Raw genomic sequence first — 21352 nt, 5'->3', positions numbered from 1 at the left:
TCAATAATTGTGCCTTCTAGAATGATTACGAGCTAAAAATTGAACGTGTTTTCAAGAACAAGGGCAATAACTCATACTAAATATTTTTCGATTCTTCTTATTTTCAATAGGGTTTATCCTTGGGTGATTACGAACACTCACACCAAGTTTCGTTAAAATCCGTCAAGAATTGTGTCTTCGAGAGTGTTTATGTTCTAAAAATTGAACGCGTTTTCAAGAACAAGGACAATAACTCATACTAAATATTTTTCGATTTTTCTGATTTTCAATAGGGTTTATCCTTGGTTGATTACAAACACTAATGCCAAGTTTCGTCAAAATCCATCAGGATTGTGCCTTCTGGAGTGTTTACGAGCTAAAAATTGAATGCGTTTTCAAGAACAAGGGTAATAACTCATACTAAATATTTTTGATTCTTCTGATTTTCAATAGGGTTCATCCTTGGTTGATTACGAACACTCATGCCAAGTTTCGTTAAAATCTGTCAAGAATTGTCCCTTCTAGAGTGTTTACGAGCTAAAAATTGAACGCGTTTTCAAGAACAAGGGCAATAACTTATACTAAATATTTTTAGATTCTTTTGATTTTCAATAGGGTTCATCCTTGGGTGATTACAAATACTCACACCAAGTTTTGTCAAAATCCGTCAAGAATTGTGTCTTGTAGAGTGTTTACGAGCAATTGTGGGCGTATAAAAATGATTGTGTGGAATCTTGTTTACTGAAGTAGAAATCATTGACATAAATATTTGTTATCTCCGTCTTAAATAACCTTGGATGTTTACCCGTTAAAATGAAACAATATTGAAATATATGTTATAATTCGGAAGTATTGAATGGACAATCAGTTACTATCACGACTAATGTGAGATAGCACATCTAGTTTATTTGTCTAAGAGACGCAAATTTTATGTAGTTCTACATTTACAACAAGGCTTTTTGAGTACCGCTCCTGTCGATTTGGTATTGGTGCGTCAATATACAAACTATAGGCTTATCTTTTATCTAACTAACTTTTATCTATTAACCATCTGGTTTTGATACAAGAATTTAGTCGTAAATGTAGACGTTTTTGGTAAGTAATAGGTCTTTCTGATCGAAAGTATTATTTAGTCGATGGTGTCCCTCAAAAGTCTTTTAATTATGATATATCGTGTTCTATTAGAGCTGTGCTTGTGATAATGGTATCAACCACCACAACATTAGAGCTCATTACAGATTGTCACTTATATGAAGGTTTTGGAAAACTATTTAAGCACCGAATTGAATCTCTTTTGCAAACATTTTCTGTCACGTTTGTATTTCAGAACGGATTCCGGTAAAATGATGAAGGTTGTTGGTATTGTTATGATCTGTTGTATGTTTTTGGTTGCTACAAGTCAACCATTCAGTAAGTTAGCATCCTTGCTATAATTTCTAGGCTAATATAGTTTCAAATTAACCTGGAACATCAAGTCAGAATGCTTATTTTAATATAAAGTGTTGATAGAACATTAACTGTCGATATTTCCCGATAGAATTCGCATTATTTACAAAATTTTTGTTATTTTTCCAGTGTTAACGACAGATAAATGTAAAGAATTAAATGGTTACTGCGCCGATGGAAGATTGATAAGGTGCCCTCATATAACACACAAAGTTTGTGGAGATATTCCATTTGCTGTTTGTTGTTCTCCTGGATTAGTTGGAAAATAAACTATTTTATAAGACGTTTTTTTCTCCATATTCATATAATATAAACATATATAAAACAAAGATAGAAGAAAAGAAAATTAGAAGATCACTCGTAGGTAAAATTGACCCTTTCCAGTAACTCAATGCCTAATAACATCCATTCTTATTGAAATTAGTTTAATCTAACTAGATTTCTACCATAGGTTCGCCTCAATGATGCTAATTTTGACAAATCAAAGCGTGTCCCGTAAAACCGTCACCCTTGGTGGTAGAAAATTTGTTAGATTATCATTGAGACTAAAATAAAAGTAAACGAAAAGATATGAAATTATAATATTATTATAATTAAATTGAGTAAAATAACCCTAAATTGAACTCTTGTAGATTCAAACCTGACATATCAGCTTATTCATTGTGGTAATTTATACCAAATCACACTCACTACTAGACATGTTAACAGGACTGAATAAGCATTAGTTTTTCACCAAGGAAATCATATTGTCTTATTTTTGTGTGAACATGAACTAACAGCAAATTCTTAAGGGCAAAATATACACAACTATCTAGCTAGAAGCTACTTTGCTTTCAATTATCACACAACTGTATGTATATGTTATATAAATATGTTTATTTGTGATTTGTATATATTGCCATGTCCCTGTTCGCTATACATTTTGTACTTGTTAATGATCCCTCTACTGTAAGGAATTTGGAAAAAGAGCTAAGTGTTACTGTCTTGGTGGCCTGAACGATGCAGGTAACTTTCGCTTTTGAGATTTAATTGTCAAACGAATAGGGACCACAGAAGTATCTCAGGCTTCACATAAGACTTAAACAAATTGATAGTTGAAAACCCTGAAAGCGACTATGAAAATAATGAGTAGGTAAAAAAAACATTATAGAGGCAGAAGTGGCAACAAATGACGCGGCATGATTCCGGACGTACACATATTTGCAGAAAACAACCGCCGCGGTCTAGGGGCCCTGACCTTGTTGAGTTGTTGTACAGTAACTTGATTGTCCGCACACTTTAAGTGTTTTTATTTCGACATCTAAGTGATCTGAGTTATTATTTTTTGTCGATTCTATAGATTAAACATCTAGTTAATAAATACAATCGTAACTGGCCCAGGTTTTAAAAAAAATGTTTTTAAAGGGGACCTACTTATGTGAAGTCATTTAAGTAATCAAAATTTTTCAGGGGGATAGGCAAATAGGGTGAGTTAATTAATTCCATCACCCAAAATGTCATTACTGTACTAAGTTTTTTCACCTGACCATCAATTACATTCACACGTATGTGATCCCTACTTTACCAAAAGTAGCTTTCAGGTCACTACATTAATAAACAAACACACATCCATTGATAAATTCATATTCTTGTCACAACATCACGTCATCAACGATATACAATACAAATTTCTGTGTCGCTGGTGATTTTTACAGTGGATCGTTGATGATGTTTTGTTGTCATCACTGATGTATCAGTAAGTTAAAGCCCAAAACCAAATGGTCAATTATGTACACGTATCTGTTTGTTTAAAAACTAGTATTCTACGTTACTGCTTTGCTCTTTGTTATCAACGTCACTTCACAATATCATGGACTTCACGCAGCTTAGTCATCAACGACACAATAGTGGCATAGAAACTTCATAACTTCATGCGCCGAGACATTATAATGTTCATGTCTTTCTATTTCAAAACTTTGTATTCTCTTAATATCACCGTAATCATAGGGAAGATTGCAAGTTTTTTTTCCCCGACACCTGAAGGTCTGTCTGTAAATTCGATGTGTTATCGTATAAATGACATCTTTAGGAATGAAACGCTGGCTAAAGGACAAAGAACATTATTTTTTTGTAATATTGCATTTGTACTCTTAATTACATGCTCACAAACCATTTCTGTAACATCAAATCTTGTTAAGATGGCGAAGTCTCAAGAAAAGCGAGGGAATTGGTCTAACTGGTTGGAATTTTTGTTTTCGTGTGTTGGTTGTATGGTAGGAATCGGAAATATTTGGAGATTCCCTTTCATTTGCTATAGATCAGGCGGAGGTAAGCTCTATGCTATATTTGTCTGAGTCAATAAATCTCACAGCAAATGTTAATAATTTCAAAATGTATCTGATGCTGTATAATATAAATCAACCTTCTCTCTAGTATTCGGCGTTAATGTTGTAGCTCTTCCTAACCAGCATAACTACCAACATCGACAACAAAAACAACATCAAATGTTCGTTTGAAGTTTCAATTAATATTAACATTGTATTTCAGCTGCCTTTTTAATCCCTTATTTCCTGGCAATGTTTGTATGTGGATTACCATTAATATTTCTCGAAATGAGTTATTGCCAATACTCTAATCTTGGACCAGGCAGAGTATGGATTATATGCCCTCTTTTCAAAGGTAGCTTTATTTCTGAATTGATTCTCGTTATAAAAATCTCTTGCTGAAATAGAATTGTCTCTCAAGAGAGAGAATGGAGCATTATATGCGTAATTTAGACCAAGTTCAATTCTTACATATATGTACCAGAAAGCAGATATTTGCTTTTTTATGTGGTTTTAACCATTCTCTATTCGTAATTTTGTGATTGTCATTTGCACTTATGTTTAGGATAAGCCACATGCATACACAATTGTATTACTGTTATTTCAGGAATAGGATTTGGAATGATAATATTAACAGCTGTCATAAGTTGTTATTATAATGTGGTATTAGCTTGGACATTGTATTATTTGGGAAAGTCTTTTACCACCGTCTTACCGTGGAGTTCTTGTGGGAATTCTTGGAACTCTTTGAATTGTGTAGACGTGTATGGTACTGTCTTTAAAAACTCGACTGTAAACGAAACTTGGAACAGTGCAGTAAATATTTCCAATTCAACTGTTTCATCAACTGAAGAATATTGGATGTGAGTTAAAAACAATCCAGTTTATTGGGGAAAGAGAAACTAAATCAGTTATCGACAATTTCCAATATGAATACTCAGCGATATTGTGCTGCAGGAATTGTATTCCTATTGCCTATTTTTTTTTAAGAAAATTTTTTGTTTAATTTTTAATTTTACAGTACTGTTATTTCAGAAACCACGTGTTAGATGATAAGGGAGATTTTCATACTCTGGGTTCTGTAAGATGGCAGTTAATAATTTGTCTTACCGTTGCATGGATATGCGTATTTCTGTGTTTAATAAAGGGCATCAAATCGTCGGGGAAGGTCTGTTCTTGTTTTTATTACGAATACATCTCGCATTGATATGAAACAGAAAACGATTTAGAAAACTTTTCACCAGTTTTCACTTCTTCAATAATGACAGATTCCAGCGATGTGTGTATATATCTGTTTGAATTCATTGTATTTGTACCACTGCAGTGGTTATGGATTATGGCAGTCTAATTTCAGATTTATTGTTGTCCTACCAGACTCTAAGAACTTGTGTTATTGGCTGGAGTCGGTGATCAGACCACAAAGTAGTTGGCAGACAAGCATGTCGGTCTACAGTCGAGTCGAGTATTGAATTTTGATATAAAAGTCGTTGGCTTTTGTGATTTATGTGAGAGCTTGTTATCCTCGACCTTGATTTATACAATTACACCATACTACATTACTTATTTCCTATTTAGGTGGTGTATGTTGCAGCAACAGTTCCTTATCTCATCCTTCTAGCTTTATTAATACGAGGTTGTATGTTACCTGGATCATTACAGGGTATAAAATATTATGTAATTCCAAGATGGGAAAAATTGTTGGAATCTAAGGTAAATTTGTCCAAGCAACCGGAATACCAGAAACTATTTGTACCATTCAATAAGAAGTATTTAAAAAAAAAATAACATAACATAAAATATTGCTGTATTAGCAATATACAATTATGCTTGAAAAGTCACATTTTTTCATTACAACTATACATGTGACGTGCTCGTCATATTCTTTATCGATGAATTTATGTTTATTTTTTGTTGGGAGGAAAACGTTTAATCATGATTTAACTACAATAACTTATTTTAGGTATGGCAAGATGCAGCAGTACAGGTGTTTTACTCAGCAGGAATTGGCTGGGGTGGAATTTCAACTTTAGCAAGTTACAATAGATTTTCTAACAATTGTTACAGGTAATTCATTTATTTTAAATTCTTTATATATAAGTTATAACTTCTAAGAATATATTTTTTTCTAAAATATAAATTCATTACATTTAATCTAACATATGCATGGTAACTATCATTAACAGTATATTGATGATTCCTTTATTATTCTTAATTGGAACAGGATGATACATAACATACTAGTTCTAGCTAGTCTAATGATCATGAAATAAGCTTAACAATACATCAAACGACTGTTCAATTAACGCCACAGATGTAATACATAGCATACTTGATTTGATTCGTTTTGTATCATAGACATGTATGTCGGATATTGGCAGTTAACAGCCATACCCCAAATATCATTTTGGAATTTAGGAAATAATAGTAGCCTATAAGTATCTGTTTCTTTAATTGGAAGTGTATTTATATGTGTATGACCTTACAAATTCAATGTATAGACAGAGTTATTTGATATTAAACAGTCATAATATTCTTATAGAGACGCAATGGTGTTACCCGTACTCGACTGTTTAACTAGTTGGTTTGCAGGATTTGTTATATTTGTCTTCCTTGGGTATATGGCTCATATTGAAGGTAAAAATGTAGATGAAGTAGTGGCCAGTGGTAAGTTTATGAACACCACAAATTCGGGATGAAAGACTTCTTTGTCTCTTTGTCATTGTTATAAACATCATGTACATGTGCGCCCTTTCTCGATTTTTAAAAAGAAAGTCTTTGGAAAAAGGGATTTATCCCCCTTAACTAAAACCATATAACCTGCACTTGCTTGGAATCTTCCAGGTCCTGGATTGTCTTTTGTTACATATCCTCATGCTGTAGCCACCATGCCTGTTTCTCAACTTTGGTCGTTTTTATTTTTTGCCATGTTGTTTCTTGTTGGAATGGATAGCCAGGTAATATGCCATAAGAATCTATGCTTTTTACAAGTATTTCTGAATGCGATAATCGTACAACTAGAACAGTGTAAAAGACAATCAACATTTCTCGGTAATAGAGAAGCAAGAACAAGAATACCTTATACTGTATTATATGAGCACTTCGGCGCTTCCACCTTATAATGCAAAAATATGTCTTTATCTTTGTTTAAGTTTGTCCACATTCAAACGATAACAACTGGTTTAACTGACGCCGTTCCACAGATTGGTAAAACCAGCAGAAGGAAGACTGCATTGACAGCCACTGTTTGCTGTGTAGGATTTCTTTTTGGTATACCATTTACAACTCGTGTAAGCGATTACTATACAACATTGCTTCCCAGGAACATTATAGACAGAGACAGACAATGTGTCTGATACACTTCACGAACGTTTGAGGAGCTTGAATACTCTTTCTTTTATCTTTGATCAGTAGTTGTGTTTGCATATAAAGACTTTTAATATACTTGTTTTTATGACTAAAGGTGCCGGCACACGAGCGGTCTTGGTCGAAGATTTTGTCGCGGACTCGAATCTTTAGTAAAATCTCGCACATGCTTCCACGACAAGATTATCGTGTCGGCGACAGGATTTATAATATCAAACAAGTTTGATAATTGTCTCCCATAGTTTTATCATCTGCAAGACAGACCGCCATCATCCAATCAGATTCCTTTTCCTTTCAATTGCATGCACAGCACGTGATTATCGACAAGGTGGAAAACGACCGACTGGAGATTTTTTTCTCCTCGTGTACCCGTGCCGGTATGGAAACTCGAGACTCCAATCTGCGACAAAAGTCTCCGACCGAGACAGCTCGTGTGTCCGATAGAATGCAGTGACTTTAGTAGAGTGTTCTCGATACTGATAAAAATGTTCCTTATTTCAGGGTGGAATTCATCTACTGAATCATATAGATGGGTATATTTCCACTATATCGGTAATGTTACTTGCATGTATTGAAACGTTAGTTTTAAGCTGGTTATATGGTAAGATAAGTAATATGTTAAAATTGGCCAAATCTGGCTTCTCCTTCTGAAACACTGTCACCATACAATATTGTTGACAAGACCTATATTCTGAGAGCAAATGTGGTTATGACTTACTCAAAATTTCATAAAATTAAACATATAACAGAAAAATGTTCAGAAATTTTATTTTTTAGGTGTAAATAGATTATATGAAGATATAACATCTATGATCGGATATAGACCAAATTTTATATGGAGACCTTTATGGATGGTCATATCACCAGTATTCATTTTGGTAAGAAGTCTTACTCTAGCTCCCTGGACAGTATATATTACCTTTCATGAAAAGTATCAGTTGATTGCTAAAAACTTCTTGTTCACTCAAGTTGGCCAGTATAAAGACTTGATTGTTTGGAGGGCCAAGTAATATATGCGGAGGAGCATTAATGGATTTGGTTTATCTTTTCCTGTGCCTACGGGCCTGTGACTGATAGAAAAATATATCATCTTGTTCATTCAGTACCATCTGCACAATATCTTCCAATAGCATTTCTGTTTGGTCTGCTTTCTTGTGTCAAGGAAGTTTGGTTATGCAGAAATTTTATTAGCGAATACAGCCCCCGACATAAAGTCTGTAATAAATAATTGCGCATAAAATCGAGGGCTCTGATTTGCTGTCAAAATGTATTTTTCAAGTTTAGTGGTGAATATAATGATTTCAGGTACTATGGTGTTTTGGGTTATATGATATCTATATTAAAGCTATTATAAATAAGACGAGTTATAGTATAGTGGTTAGTGGTGTTTTGATTGGAATGGTTCCGTTACTACCATTACCTATAATGGCTTTAAAACAGTTGGCTTCTAAACCGGGATCCTTAATAAAAGTTGGTATACTTTATGGTATTGCTCTCAAGAGTAACCTTATAATTATGAATATTATATCTTTCAGTATAGGCAGCTTGACATGCTTTTAAGGCCGCTGACAATCAAATATATTTGCCATGTGTGTTTATGGGTTTTGATATATATTGATATTTTGTACAAGTCTTCTTGAACATGAATTCATGAGGTCGAATATAATTAATTATTTCTAAAGATAGAAATGTAACCTCATGATAAATCTGATCATTTTCAGAAAATAAAATCATCAATTCAACCTTCCAAGAAATGGAAATCGGTGCTGCAGAAAGAATCTGAAGATGGCAATTTATTACATGATGTTCCACTACTGATCAGAAACAATAAATAATTTTATTTCATTCTTCTCATTGTTTAGTTGCAACCAAACCATCCATTTGAGTAACTCTTCAACAGGGTTCAATTTAGATTGAAACACCAAATTTCAATTTTGATTTGAATTTCATAAAAGTTCGATAGCAATTAAAAATGCTTCAGTAGTAGACCTTCAAAAGATCTTGCCAATGACATCAGTTCCTTAAGTATTTCTAGATTTTTCTAAAAATGCCCACGAAAATTCTTGTCAGAACTGAAGGTTTGTCTGGACTTTGTCTCTGATTGCAGGGAATCTGTCCTTGTTCAATGCTGACTTTCTATCAATAATACATGTATTTTATAAATATTCTTGTTCATACAACAGAAAAGCTCGTCATTATCCCTCGTGGAAAATTAACAAAATAATAATCTAAAGCATAACAATATTTATTACCAATCTAGAAATGATGATATAAATATGGATAGAAAATTAGAAATATTAACAAAACTAACAATAACCAATAATAATCTTAAAAAAAACCAGGTCAAAATCACCGCTTCCACAAGTTAAGAAAGAATTGATCTACTGCTTATTTATGCTGGAACTGAATATCACAGAATCCTATATGCCGTTATGACAACACTTTGGCTTTTACTCTTAACTCTTAATATCAAATAAATTATGTATTTTGATGTCTTGGTTACTCATTGTAAAAATAACCCTGCCCTGTGTTTATTAGTCAGCTGTATTTTCATATAAACAGTTACTGAAAGGAAGACAGAATGTTTTAATCCAAATCGTTCAATCAATGCAGAAATTAGGTCAGGGTAATTTTCCAAAAATTAAAAGTCCATCAACCGTAAATAATATAAATATTTTTCACATATTACAGTGACAATCACTTTTGTTCAGAATAGTGATATAATTATAATATTTCAATATAATCAATAGAAGAAAAAAATAGAATATGTAAGCATGTTGATAGCTGAAATTCATATTACTGTCCAGTAATATAATCTGATGGTTCTCCTACAATTAGACCCTTGACCCTGGCTAGCAGCTGAAACCAATTTGCTAACCAGAATTATTTGAGCTAGCCAGTTTTTTACTTCATAAAATTGCCAGCAAAAAACATTCATAGATTTCCTTATTAAATGTATCTAATTATTAAGTTTAATAAATTTATCCCCAAATAATCAATTCACAATTTAAATTTAATTAATTAGTTCAATTACTAATGTATAAAAGACCTATTAATTCTTTCTCTTCAGACTAATAGTGGGTTAATTAAACTGGGGTTTGTGATTATTATAAAGTGGAGATTATTCCCCTGACTAAAACTGGCAGTGCTTTCCATGCACAACTGTTTCTGGCTGAAAAGAAATCAGCAGAAGCATCGGCTATTGGTGGTGACTCAAAGGTTTACCTACAATTCAATAATTATTTGATTGTTTTTGGTACGACATAGCTACCGACCATAATGTAAATAAAAATCGTAGAAATGAGGACAGTCTTAACTTCCAAAAAATGTACAAAATTGTTGAACATCTTGACAGGTATTGTTTTTTATCAAGATTATGAGAATCAAGGGATATAGGCCAGTTTTCATGGAATATAACAGATTACCGATTTTCAGCATAAATATGTTGACTGTTGATATTTGCCTTTGATCATGGCATGGCTTTAAATATAGATGCATTCACTGCTCTCAAAATTTGTTCAAAATGATAAATTATCAAATAAACAGTACTTCTTAGTGGATGACCATTCACAGAATATATTCAAGTCTTCAAGGGTGGTTATGCCCTGAAACATGTCTTGAAAGGGAACTAGATCAATAACTATCAATAAAAAATCTACAAGGTTAAAGATGAGGTTGTGGTTTTACCCATTTATATGTTCCTGTATATATAAAATTAAATTCTGTACATAACTTGTCATTTTCTTTTGGTCCACGACTGAAACAAAGATATGAAAGAACCTTAAAGTAATGTATGGCAAGAAAAATTTACATGCAAAATCAGATCATATTACATGCATGCTATTTAAGCATTAGATACACATGCCAACTGATTATTAGTAAATTATTATTTCTAATGATCCTACATACTTGCTCTTTAATCAGTGTTTTGGACAAAAACATAAATAAGCTATTATTTAGTAGATACATATCTTAGAGACATGGACATCATATCAATGCTATATAGGCCTTAGATGAATTCTATTACTGTACCATGAATATGCAAAATAATGTCTGTCACACAAAAATGTCACAAATACAATACAAACAATATTCATATTTGGTTAGTATAGAATTAAAACAGACAAGCAAATAAATGCACGTTACAGAAACAGATGCTTTAACCAGTGTGTATATTATATAAATCTGAAGCTTGAGAAGGGAGAGGGTTAGTACATCTAATCATTTCTATAAAAAAAGACTTTCAATAGTTTGATCTGCTTTTACTTTTTGCCATTTTGTTTCCATCTATAGGTACCAGTGTACTGGAAATCATGTTTTGCAAATAATGTATCTGATTGTTCTGGTCCACGACTGAAATTATAACACATAACACAACAACATTATAAACAAAAACATTATGAATTAACACAAACTATGAATCATTAAAGGCAATGCAATATCTTATTTTTCTACATATTTAATCAAATTATATTTTTCTATAAAATTCACGGCATGAATCTCAAGGAAATCACAATTCAGAATCAGTAAAATACATAATTAGCATTCCTTTAATGAAGAAGCAAATGAAAATTAAGAAGCATTAACGTGAATACATTCCAATACCAAAAAGCCTACACATGCACTCTAACAATACTTTCTAGGCAAGACATATACATTTTTTAAATTTGTAAATTGTATTTTTAAACTTGTTATGTTTTTGTCCAAAATATGCTATTTATAAATGAATAATAAAATGTATATTATAAGTTTCACACAGGAATTATACAATGTTTAATATTTTTCTGATGAAATGACCAATTAATGTGCTATATGTGTTTCTTATTTAAATGACAAAATATGCCACATGAGGTTACCAAATGATTGATAAAATGTCCCCTCATACAAAGTACAAGAATCAAAAGCATGAACAAATCTTATGAAGTTAAGTAATGAAGCGACTTTAAAAGCTCTTAAATGTTAAAGCATTTAAAGCATAATTTCCCATGTTCTTAATGATACATACAAATTTGAAGAGTAAAAGACTTGTCTTAGAATTACAGGATACTCTCTAATAAGTTTTGATTTTTCAATAAGGTGTCCTTCTCCTTCAGTGATGCAGATATAACATTGTACAATACAGATGTTTTAGATATAAAGAGACTTTTCTCAAACAAAAGAAACTCTCCAAAAGTTTCTAGGAGAGAGGGAGCCCATATTTCTAAAATAATAGAATAAATTTCTATAAAAAAATAAAACATGATGTAACAGAAAAAAAATACTCAACTCACCTCCCATAAACATATTCGATAGGTTTGGGCTTCTCTTTATCAATTTGTTTTAATAATGGAGTAAATATTCTCCAGGCTTCATGTAGTTCATCAGATCTTACAAAATGGATTTGAGAACCCATAAAAACATCTAATATCAATCTCTCATAAGCATCAGGCATCTTAACTCCCTACAACAAAATATACAGAAATATTTAACAAACGTTAGAAATAATATATATCTCGTGCTTCTTTACTAATGCCTATTTCTATATGTTTATATGATAATATATATATATACGGTTTGACAATATTTAAACTAGACTACCTATAGGGTTTGACAATATTTAAACTGGACTACCTATAGGGTTTGACAATATTTAAACTAGGTTACCTGAAACACTATTACTTACTTTATATCTATTATCATATGTTAAATCTAACTCAGATTCTTCACAATCAATACTCATACCAGGTGTCTTCATCATCATTTTCATATAAACAGCTTCATTAGGCTGTACTCTTATTACTAGTTCATTTCTTTTTACTTCACCTTCCCTAAATATATCACCAGGTACATCTCGAAACTGTACTCTAACTTCAGCTTTTCTTTCATTCAATGCTACAATAATAACAAGTTATGTGCTACATTGGTAATAATAACAAGTTATGTGCTTCATTGGTATAATAACAAGTTATGTGCTACATTGGTATAATAACAAGTTATGTCCTTCATTGGTATAATAACAAGTTATGTGCCTCATTGGTAATAATAACAAGTTATGTGCTACATTGGTATAATAACAAGTTATGTGATTCATTGGTATAATAACAAGTTATGTGCTAAATAATTAAAGTGTTACATATATATTCAATGTAATTAATTAGTAAATTATAATAAATAATGAATGAGTAATGTGCTTCATTAATATTTATTATAATGATACAAAAGTGAGCAATGTGCTACACGAATACGTAATGCAATTTTAAAGCTGTCTTTCAGTAAATAGTAGAAACTTCAGTACTTAACTTTAATTTCTTTATAAATATCTTTGTGCATGAAATTATTACATTGATTGCATACATTTACACTTATATCTTATAAATTTTGAAAATGCAAAAATTCTGACCTTTTCCACAGCGAAGTATAAAAGGTACTCCATCCCATCTCTCATTTTTAACAAACAATGCACAGGAAGCAAATGTGGGTGTTACAGATCCTGAAGTGCATTCAATAAAACTTTATTCTTAGGATTTATAAATAACACTGACAGACTGATATTCGTCTCATGACCCATAATAATCTTCTATATCTAATATTGATTCAGTTTGTCAAGGTGAGACTTTCGGTCTTAATTGAATGGAATATTGTTTTTCTGATTCAAGGATATTCCCATTTCACATTGCCTATACCATTATACAAATATATCAAAAGTATACATGACAGAATTTATTATACCTTTAGGGACAGTGGGATCATCTAAATATCCCTTAGCTTCTTCTCCTTCCCCACCCTTTTTACCAATATACTGTCCTAATACTACATTCTCCATTAATACAGGTGGGATACTTTTCAATACCTTCACCTGCAAAACCAAGACTATTATAGAGACACTAGACTACTTCAATTAAAATAAACCATCATCTTTTTTGTAAACTTAAACCTTTTTCATTACTGAATAGAACAGCTGTATCTTACCTTTTCATTTCGGATATCTTCTGCTCCTGTTGATGGTGGTTTCTCCATAGCAACTAAACTTAGAATTTGTAGTAAATGATTCTGCATAACATCCCTGCAAAAATATGTGCGTATTATTTTAGAGGTTTGTGTGAATTATTACTAGTGGGTTTTGAATAAATAGAGGTTACAAAATAGATTACACTTACCTGATGATTCCAAATTCATCAAAATATCCTCCTCGACCTTGAGTTCCAAATGGCTCCTTAAAACTTATAACAACACTAGCAACACTTTCTCTATTCCAAATGGGACTGAAGATTCTGTTGCCAAATCTAAAGATGTACAATGAAATTGGTGAAAACATACCATTCATATATTATATTATATTTCAAAGTTAAATAATTTTAAAGGCCCATGAATGGATACAAACAACAAGTAAATATCTCACATTCTAATCTATCCAGCATCTCTTGGTTTTCTGATAATATCATCTATGATTATAATACATGTATCATTTTAGGTCTTATCATTATGATTTTCACAAATGCCAGTCAGTCCCAATCAGATAAAATCTCTAGTGTGATTAAATGCTAATTAAAATGATGAGTACATGTAATAAATAAGACAAGGAAACAAAATGTATTAACCTCACAGAGATCAGACATCAAATAATACAAAAGATTATGTGTACCTGAGTACCATGAGATTTTGGATCATTTCTTTGCCAAGATAATGATCTATTCTATATAGCTCTTCTTCTTTGAATAAGGCTGCTAAATGAGATGATAGTGTATTGGAACTCTCTAAATCACGACCAAATGGTTTTTCAACAATAATTCTTGTCCAATTTTTATCACTGAAATTAAAATAAACAAATCTTTTATTTTTTGTGTATTTTTGTATCTAGTGTGAAATTAGTAGCCATCAAATCTTGTTTGAATTTCCAGTTATATTTTGTTTATAAACCCTCTAGGCTTGCAACTCATGACCTTGACCTTTGGTGACCTTATTACTAGAAGACACAATTTTACACTTAACATATCTTCCAATATCTTCATGTTGTTAATTGATGTTAACTGTTGATGTGAATCTTTCCTGTGTCTTAGTAATCATATAATCATAGCCTTATAGAGGCAAAAAGCATTTAATCAGCGATCATTTGTAGTTTTCATTTTCAGTGCCTCAAAATACGTTCACCTGATTAAGTTTTATGAAGTATTAATTGAAATTGCATTAGATCAAGTATGGCATGTGTGTTTTGGCTGTGTACTTTGAACAGAAACGGGGCAAAAAATTCATTTGAAAGTCAGAGCAGTGAGTGCATACTTCAATAAACCCATTTCAATCAGTGCTGCCAATTACTGCTAAATAAGGTTCCAATTTGAATATTGAATAAATATCTAATAGGTACAAAAAAATGGTGGAATGATATATTGATATATTAAAGTATCAGTATATAATGAATATACTGTCATTTAGTACTTACTCTTTGGACATACATACTGCTTTTATATTTAATGTAACTGATTCATATACAGAGGGTGGTAAGGCCAAATAGAATAACCTATTACAGGATCCTTTGGCATCAATAGCTTTATTTAAGGCTGAAAATGCTTCTGTTTTATCATACGCTCCAGATACATAACTATTTAACTTAAAAAACTCCTCTAACTTCTTTTCTTCATCTTTTTCTACCTAAACATAACAGACAAAAAATATCTGAAAGTGATTACTACATAGGTTATGTTCTAGTTTTATTACAATCAACGTAATAGATAAGGCAAGGTAACATTCAACCATAACAGAAATTTGAAAATAATGATGGTTTAACATTGTATGGATATATTATAAGATATATTATATATAGTCTATAGAAAGTTATATTGTTGTATGCTTGTACCAATACCTTTTGGGGAAAGTTAGTAATACTTATTGAACCCCTGTCTCTTTCATGTTGTATTTTTGAAATGTTTAATGGCAAGGCGAAGACTTACAAGTAAAGTTAAATGATGACCGGAGCTGTTAATGAGACCCAACAATGGCAAGTTAGAAATGGTAGAGAAATTTCTGATTAGCAAAAAAAAAATATATCAACAGCCATAGGGTAACCATGATATATAATAATAAAATGAATATATCTGAACATTATTTCTATGATCATGATTTTATCATATTCATGAATATTTATTACATTAGATAGACATCCTTGATCAAATATATACAGTCCTTTAATATAGACATTCTAACCTTATAGTCATAAAAATATCAATAAAAATATTAATTACAAATTTGAAAAGGTGAAAAATGATTAATAATTTATTTTTTCACGAAAACAAAATTTTCAAATGTTGAAGGTGATTGTAATGCCAACATGATTTCTATGATTTCTATGATTGACAATAAGGACAATGGTAAAGATTTGGTCAACTGATGTGACTAAAGATGATGGGACCAAACAATTGCGAACATTTCTGCTTTTAACTACAAAATATTGCTGAAAAATTATAACAGTTTTGAAACCCTCATACATGCCATATTTAATAATTCTTACTTTTAACATGATAGTAAATAACCCCAAATCACCAATTAATTAACACAGATTTAATACCTGTAAAGATCATATCATCGTGTCGAAACCACACCCCCATTCCTCATACTTTTTTGGAGCCACATGATGTGGCAACACAAGAGAGAAAAATTACGTATTCATAGCTAAATATTGTCCAATCAAAATTGGCCCTTCTGTATTGGTAGCAAATTTCAGCTAATCAAAACAAATCACTCGTTATGACGCTTTGTTTGCCGTCAAAACCAGTATTCGTGATACGATGACATTATATATGAGGTTTCATTCTTTTTTTCTGCAGATGAAAACAGAAAAACCTTGTATACTGTTCAATACGAGTTTATTGTGTGAATAGGCTAGACCACTTGAATTATCATACAAGGCTTTAATTTGAAAAAATGACAACCACCTAAAGCAGTAAAAAGTAAAAAAAAATTCAACCAAATACGCACACAAACCATTTTCAAAAGTAATTTCACATAATACAAGGTTTTAAGCGGTCATCCATGATATCAAGCTAAAACGAAGTCAAGTAATGAATTTGGATGTGAAATAACAAGTATTTGATAGTGTATTAGGTTAATCAATGGGAAGACAAATAAACAAGTTATACAAATCAACCAAGTACTAAATATCTCTCATGGTTGATTACTAATTCTAACATGAAACACAAGTTAATTTGACCACCATAAAGGATTACTATTAATCTCTATTCTATACATCAAAATAACTTCATTAAGTCTGCTAGAGAAATAATTGAATATCGGTAGTAGTTTAGTTTGTAATACAAGTATAAACATATAATCAGGTCTTATTAACAGTCAGGTAGCCTATATATAAACAATGGTCATCAGTATTGTTAATAGTTGAGAAATGATAGCAACCTTAGATCTATTAACTTGTATTACAATGATATCTTAACCTTTAAAAGGATTGTGGTTCTTGGAATTTCACCGAAACTAAACTTTTGATAACATCAATAATCACTATCACACAAGCTCCTAATATAATATAAGGCCCTTTGCAATAGTGACATCATAAAATATATACTATAATAAGCTCATTTCAACTGAATACAAAATTTATGTATTTTGTGCTGCTTGATATTCAACTCTGTCGTAATCATGTCTGTTATTTCCACTTACCTTCATAAATTTGATGGTTTTTTGTTTAATTTCATCAACTGTCAACTTACTTCTTGCATAACCAATAAATGAGGTCTTCTTGGGTAATAAACCATCTCTATATAACCACCTATATGACAAATTTTATGAATAATTAGAATAGCATATTAAATTGTCCTTTTGAAGGAAATCTGAAAATATGGGTTATAATTACAGAATATGTCGAAAAAATGTCTTTTAAGTCAAGCAAGACATTAAACCTAGAAGTGATTTTAATTTTGATATAGTGATATAGTCAGCAGAAATATAAACTGCAGAAGCACCACTCATACATGCTAGGAAATAGACTGTTGTCACTGTAAAAACATAAATGTTAATGATTTAGGTATATCTATTTAAAGTTGAATGGTGCTCACATGTAATTGTTGTATGTAATATACATGTGTAATCAAATAGGCTTTGTAGTTAGTTAACAGTCTTTAAATGGCATTTAGGGAACACCAATCATTGGATAACATTTACGTAAGGTGTTTCCAGAAGTTTCTCCCTTTGCTCTCAGGCACATACTGATAAAAAAAAACCTATTTGGGCACTTATTACAAAGAATGACTATGGCATTTAAATTACAAATAAATGACAGGCTACAAAAAGAGAATATTGATTTATTTTTATATTCAACAATCTACATGCATCAGTTCAGCAATTTGTTAATTATCAGGCCAGCAATTTATCTTATCCACTTTAAACAATTTAATTCAAATAAATTTCCATATATTAGAATCATGTAATGGAATGTTAAATTTTCACAATAGGTCAGAGACAGGTTAGATATTACTTATAGACTAACCATAGTGTTGGATAAATCTTCTTTTTAGCTAAGTCACCCTAAAATATAAAATAGAACTAGGTCAAATACCTGAATTGTATAATAACTTTACTACAATGTAAAGCTCATAAAAATCTAAGCTTAATAATTAAAAATGCATAGCACAAAATGCAAAAACTGCCAAATTGTAGCCTTTTCTATGTTTGGCAGAACTTAATAAGGTATGCTTAATTCAAAATAATTAGGGGTGAAGATGACTTATTCAAGGTCACAGGACTTTCAGATCCGATCGAGATCAGAACCCACAGCCTCCATTATAACTAAGCAAATGACATCATGTAGTCTAAAGACCCTCTAACTGACTGTGCTATAGAACCTCAAAAAGATTTAATGTATAGAATATTTAGGTAGTTTAACCTAAGACTGCAATACAAAAATTATTTGACAATCACAGATCTATTTTGCTGCACACAATTGACACATGCTGATATATTTGTGTACTTTGCACTAAAATTATGTTGTGGTCAAAGGTAAACAATACTTAATTATTTCAGTGAAAAAACGGGGTGAATTCTGATGACTAAGTATAATTTTTCAATTCTGCTATATCATCATGAGTTTGCACTTTCTGAACTTTTTTTTTTTTTAAAGTGAATCAAACCCAATTAAAACTATAGTCTCTATCTCAATCCTATTTTAACATATTTTTGCATTGACAAGGGCAGAAACTCATAAACCATTTGTTCAAAAATTGTGAGAAGCAAACTTTGAGATCATAAAGTGATTGGTATCAGGGACACTGATAGCATCAATTTGCACCATTCCAATTTTCTTTGGTTCATGCAATTCCACTCAAACTAAGTGTTTGATAACGATGCTAATCGCAAGGGCCTATGTGATAAAGCAACTTCTGAGATAAGTGATGTCAACAAACACTTTTATTTAATAGAATAACAGGAACCACAGAAATATGACTGAAAATTGGAATGATGCAAATTGATGTTATTAGTGTCCCTGATGGCCTACACATAAAAATTTAGAAAACACCTTTAATATCTTATACACAAGTATTTCATATTTCATCAATATCGAAGTATATTAGTTTACAAGCCATTTAGAGTAATATTGCTAGATTAAGAACAATGACTAAAAACCCAGCCATCTAAACATTATGATCATATTCATCTCATAAGCACACCAAGTTCTCACAAAACTATTATCTCCATTATGTTCACAAGCATTTTTTGCAGACAATTAGACAGCTGTGACAACAAAAATTATAATGTCATCACTATACTGTGAGCTTAAAAGTAATTCATAATTGTGAACCTATGTTGTGAAGGAACTTCAATAATACCAGTAGATAATACTAGAATACTACCTAGCCTACACTATAAAGAACATTAGGCTATTGTATTACATTAGAAATTTCAACTTTGTCAAAAGGTCTTCACATAGCTTTTTATATAAAAAAGATTGAAAACTAAGTTGGCAAAGGGTTCTAAATAGTCAGCACATTGTGTACGGTACCTAAATAACTACTATTTTCCCCAATTCATATTGACACTTGGTATTTTAGACTAGAGACACTGTTATTTTTTCAAGTATTACTTCTCAGTTAAAGGGATACTACGTCTTAGAATGAACAAAAAAAATTTAATTTCTCAAGAATGGTCAATATGAGTATTCATTCATCAGTGAACTTACCTGGTGTCATAAAGTTAAAACAGAATCCCTGTAAAATCTATTAATATTAAGCGTTTTTCAATAGTTAATTGCATTTTTATGAATAATTATTCAGTGTTCTGGATTTATCAGATTATATAAGGATCCTGTTATGTTATTTATGAAACCAGGTATATCTACTGATGAATATATGCTCTTAATGGCCAAGTTAAATTTTTTAAAATCTTATGTTCATTTTAACACATAGTCAGTCCTGTCATTAGGGTGGGGTCCGTGGGGGCTGGGCCCCAGCAAGTGAGAACTAAGCCCCAGCTTCTTCAGTTCAGCAGAGATTGATTCATTAACTGCAGTGTCTTTGTGCAAATCAATCATATGAAGTTTTTGGCACCTCTTGGCCTTTTATTGCTCAAATTTACTGAGTTCTTAGGCCCAGCAACAATTCAATCCTGGCGATGGGACTGGACATAGTATCCTTTTAAGTTAATTAATAACAATCCTGAAAAACCTCATGATCAGTAGGCCTAAATCAGTTCAGGTGTGTCAGGACACTTTTAATCAGGCACTACTGGGCATTGGCAAAATCCTACATATAGAACTGAACTGGTGTTGAAAGCAACATTTTATTTGCTTAGTGCTCAGTCAACATTTATTAGGAAAAAACAAATCCTGTACATTTTAAGTAATCTAAAGATCTATAAAACTGTATTTAACCTTATTAAAAACAGGAACAATATTTGATCCTGGTTAAGATCATATTATAAAGCTTTTCAGCTGAATCAAATAACAAGTGGACAAACCAGGATCCAACACCAAATTGCCTATATGCTATATCATTTAATAAATTTGAATTATTGTACCGTATAATACTAAATACGCTACTTACTGAAGCTCCAAGAATGACAAATACATGTGAAGCACCATGACAGTCATGTTCAAGGGTATCTCTCATGCGTGCCAAAACATCATTTGAGGTGGAAGTCATGTTCAGTCTCTAAATGCAGACGATATTCACTGTCAACTTTCTAATGTCCAAATTACATTTACCATCCGTGTTGTTAGATAACTAACTTACGATATTAGCCCTGTTCATCCGGCCCGAAACATTATTGCGATATTCTATTGAATGTCT

At 31.6% G+C, this 21352-nt stretch overlaps 2 protein-coding genes across 2 annotated transcripts; one reads left to right on the top strand and one right to left on the bottom strand.

The window, feature by feature from the left end:
* Positions 1–3602: 3602 nt before the first annotated feature.
* Positions 3603–8101, top strand: LOTGIDRAFT_113527 (hypothetical protein; the record flags this gene model as incomplete). Its single annotated transcript, XM_009051604.1, has 11 exons — positions 3603–3732; positions 3952–4083; positions 4336–4591; positions 4764–4896; positions 5304–5438; positions 5689–5792; positions 6268–6392; positions 6570–6682; positions 6878–7015; positions 7593–7692; positions 7869–8101. 11 exons carry the CDS (start codon positions 3603–3605, stop codon positions 8099–8101), a joined length of 1599 nt encoding a protein of 532 aa, XP_009049852.1.
* A 2653-nt stretch (positions 8102–10754) lies between these two features.
* Positions 10755–21259, bottom strand: LOTGIDRAFT_231049 (hypothetical protein; the record flags this gene model as incomplete). The annotated part of the gene is made up of 12 exons (XM_009051603.1): positions 21107–21259; positions 18559–18596; positions 17733–17841; positions 15508–15716; positions 14713–14877; positions 14228–14353; positions 14040–14133; positions 13800–13926; positions 13471–13560; positions 12754–12962; positions 12362–12531; positions 10755–10848 (listed from the first exon to the last, which is right to left on the bottom strand). The coding sequence occupies exons 1-12, from the start codon at positions 21203–21205 to the stop codon at positions 10755–10757; spliced, it is 1530 nt and encodes a 509-aa protein (XP_009049851.1). The 5' UTR covers positions 21206–21259.
* Between the last annotated feature and the right edge of the window lie 93 nt (positions 21260–21352).

The sequence above is a fragment of the Lottia gigantea genome, assembly GCF_000327385.1.
Source record: "Lottia gigantea unplaced genomic scaffold LOTGIsca_17, whole genome shotgun sequence".
NCBI classification, from domain to species: Eukaryota; Metazoa; Mollusca; class Gastropoda; family Lottiidae; genus Lottia; species Lottia gigantea.
The sequence above is the reverse complement of the archived record's forward strand: the minus strand, read 5'-3'. Positions and strand labels throughout refer to the sequence as shown.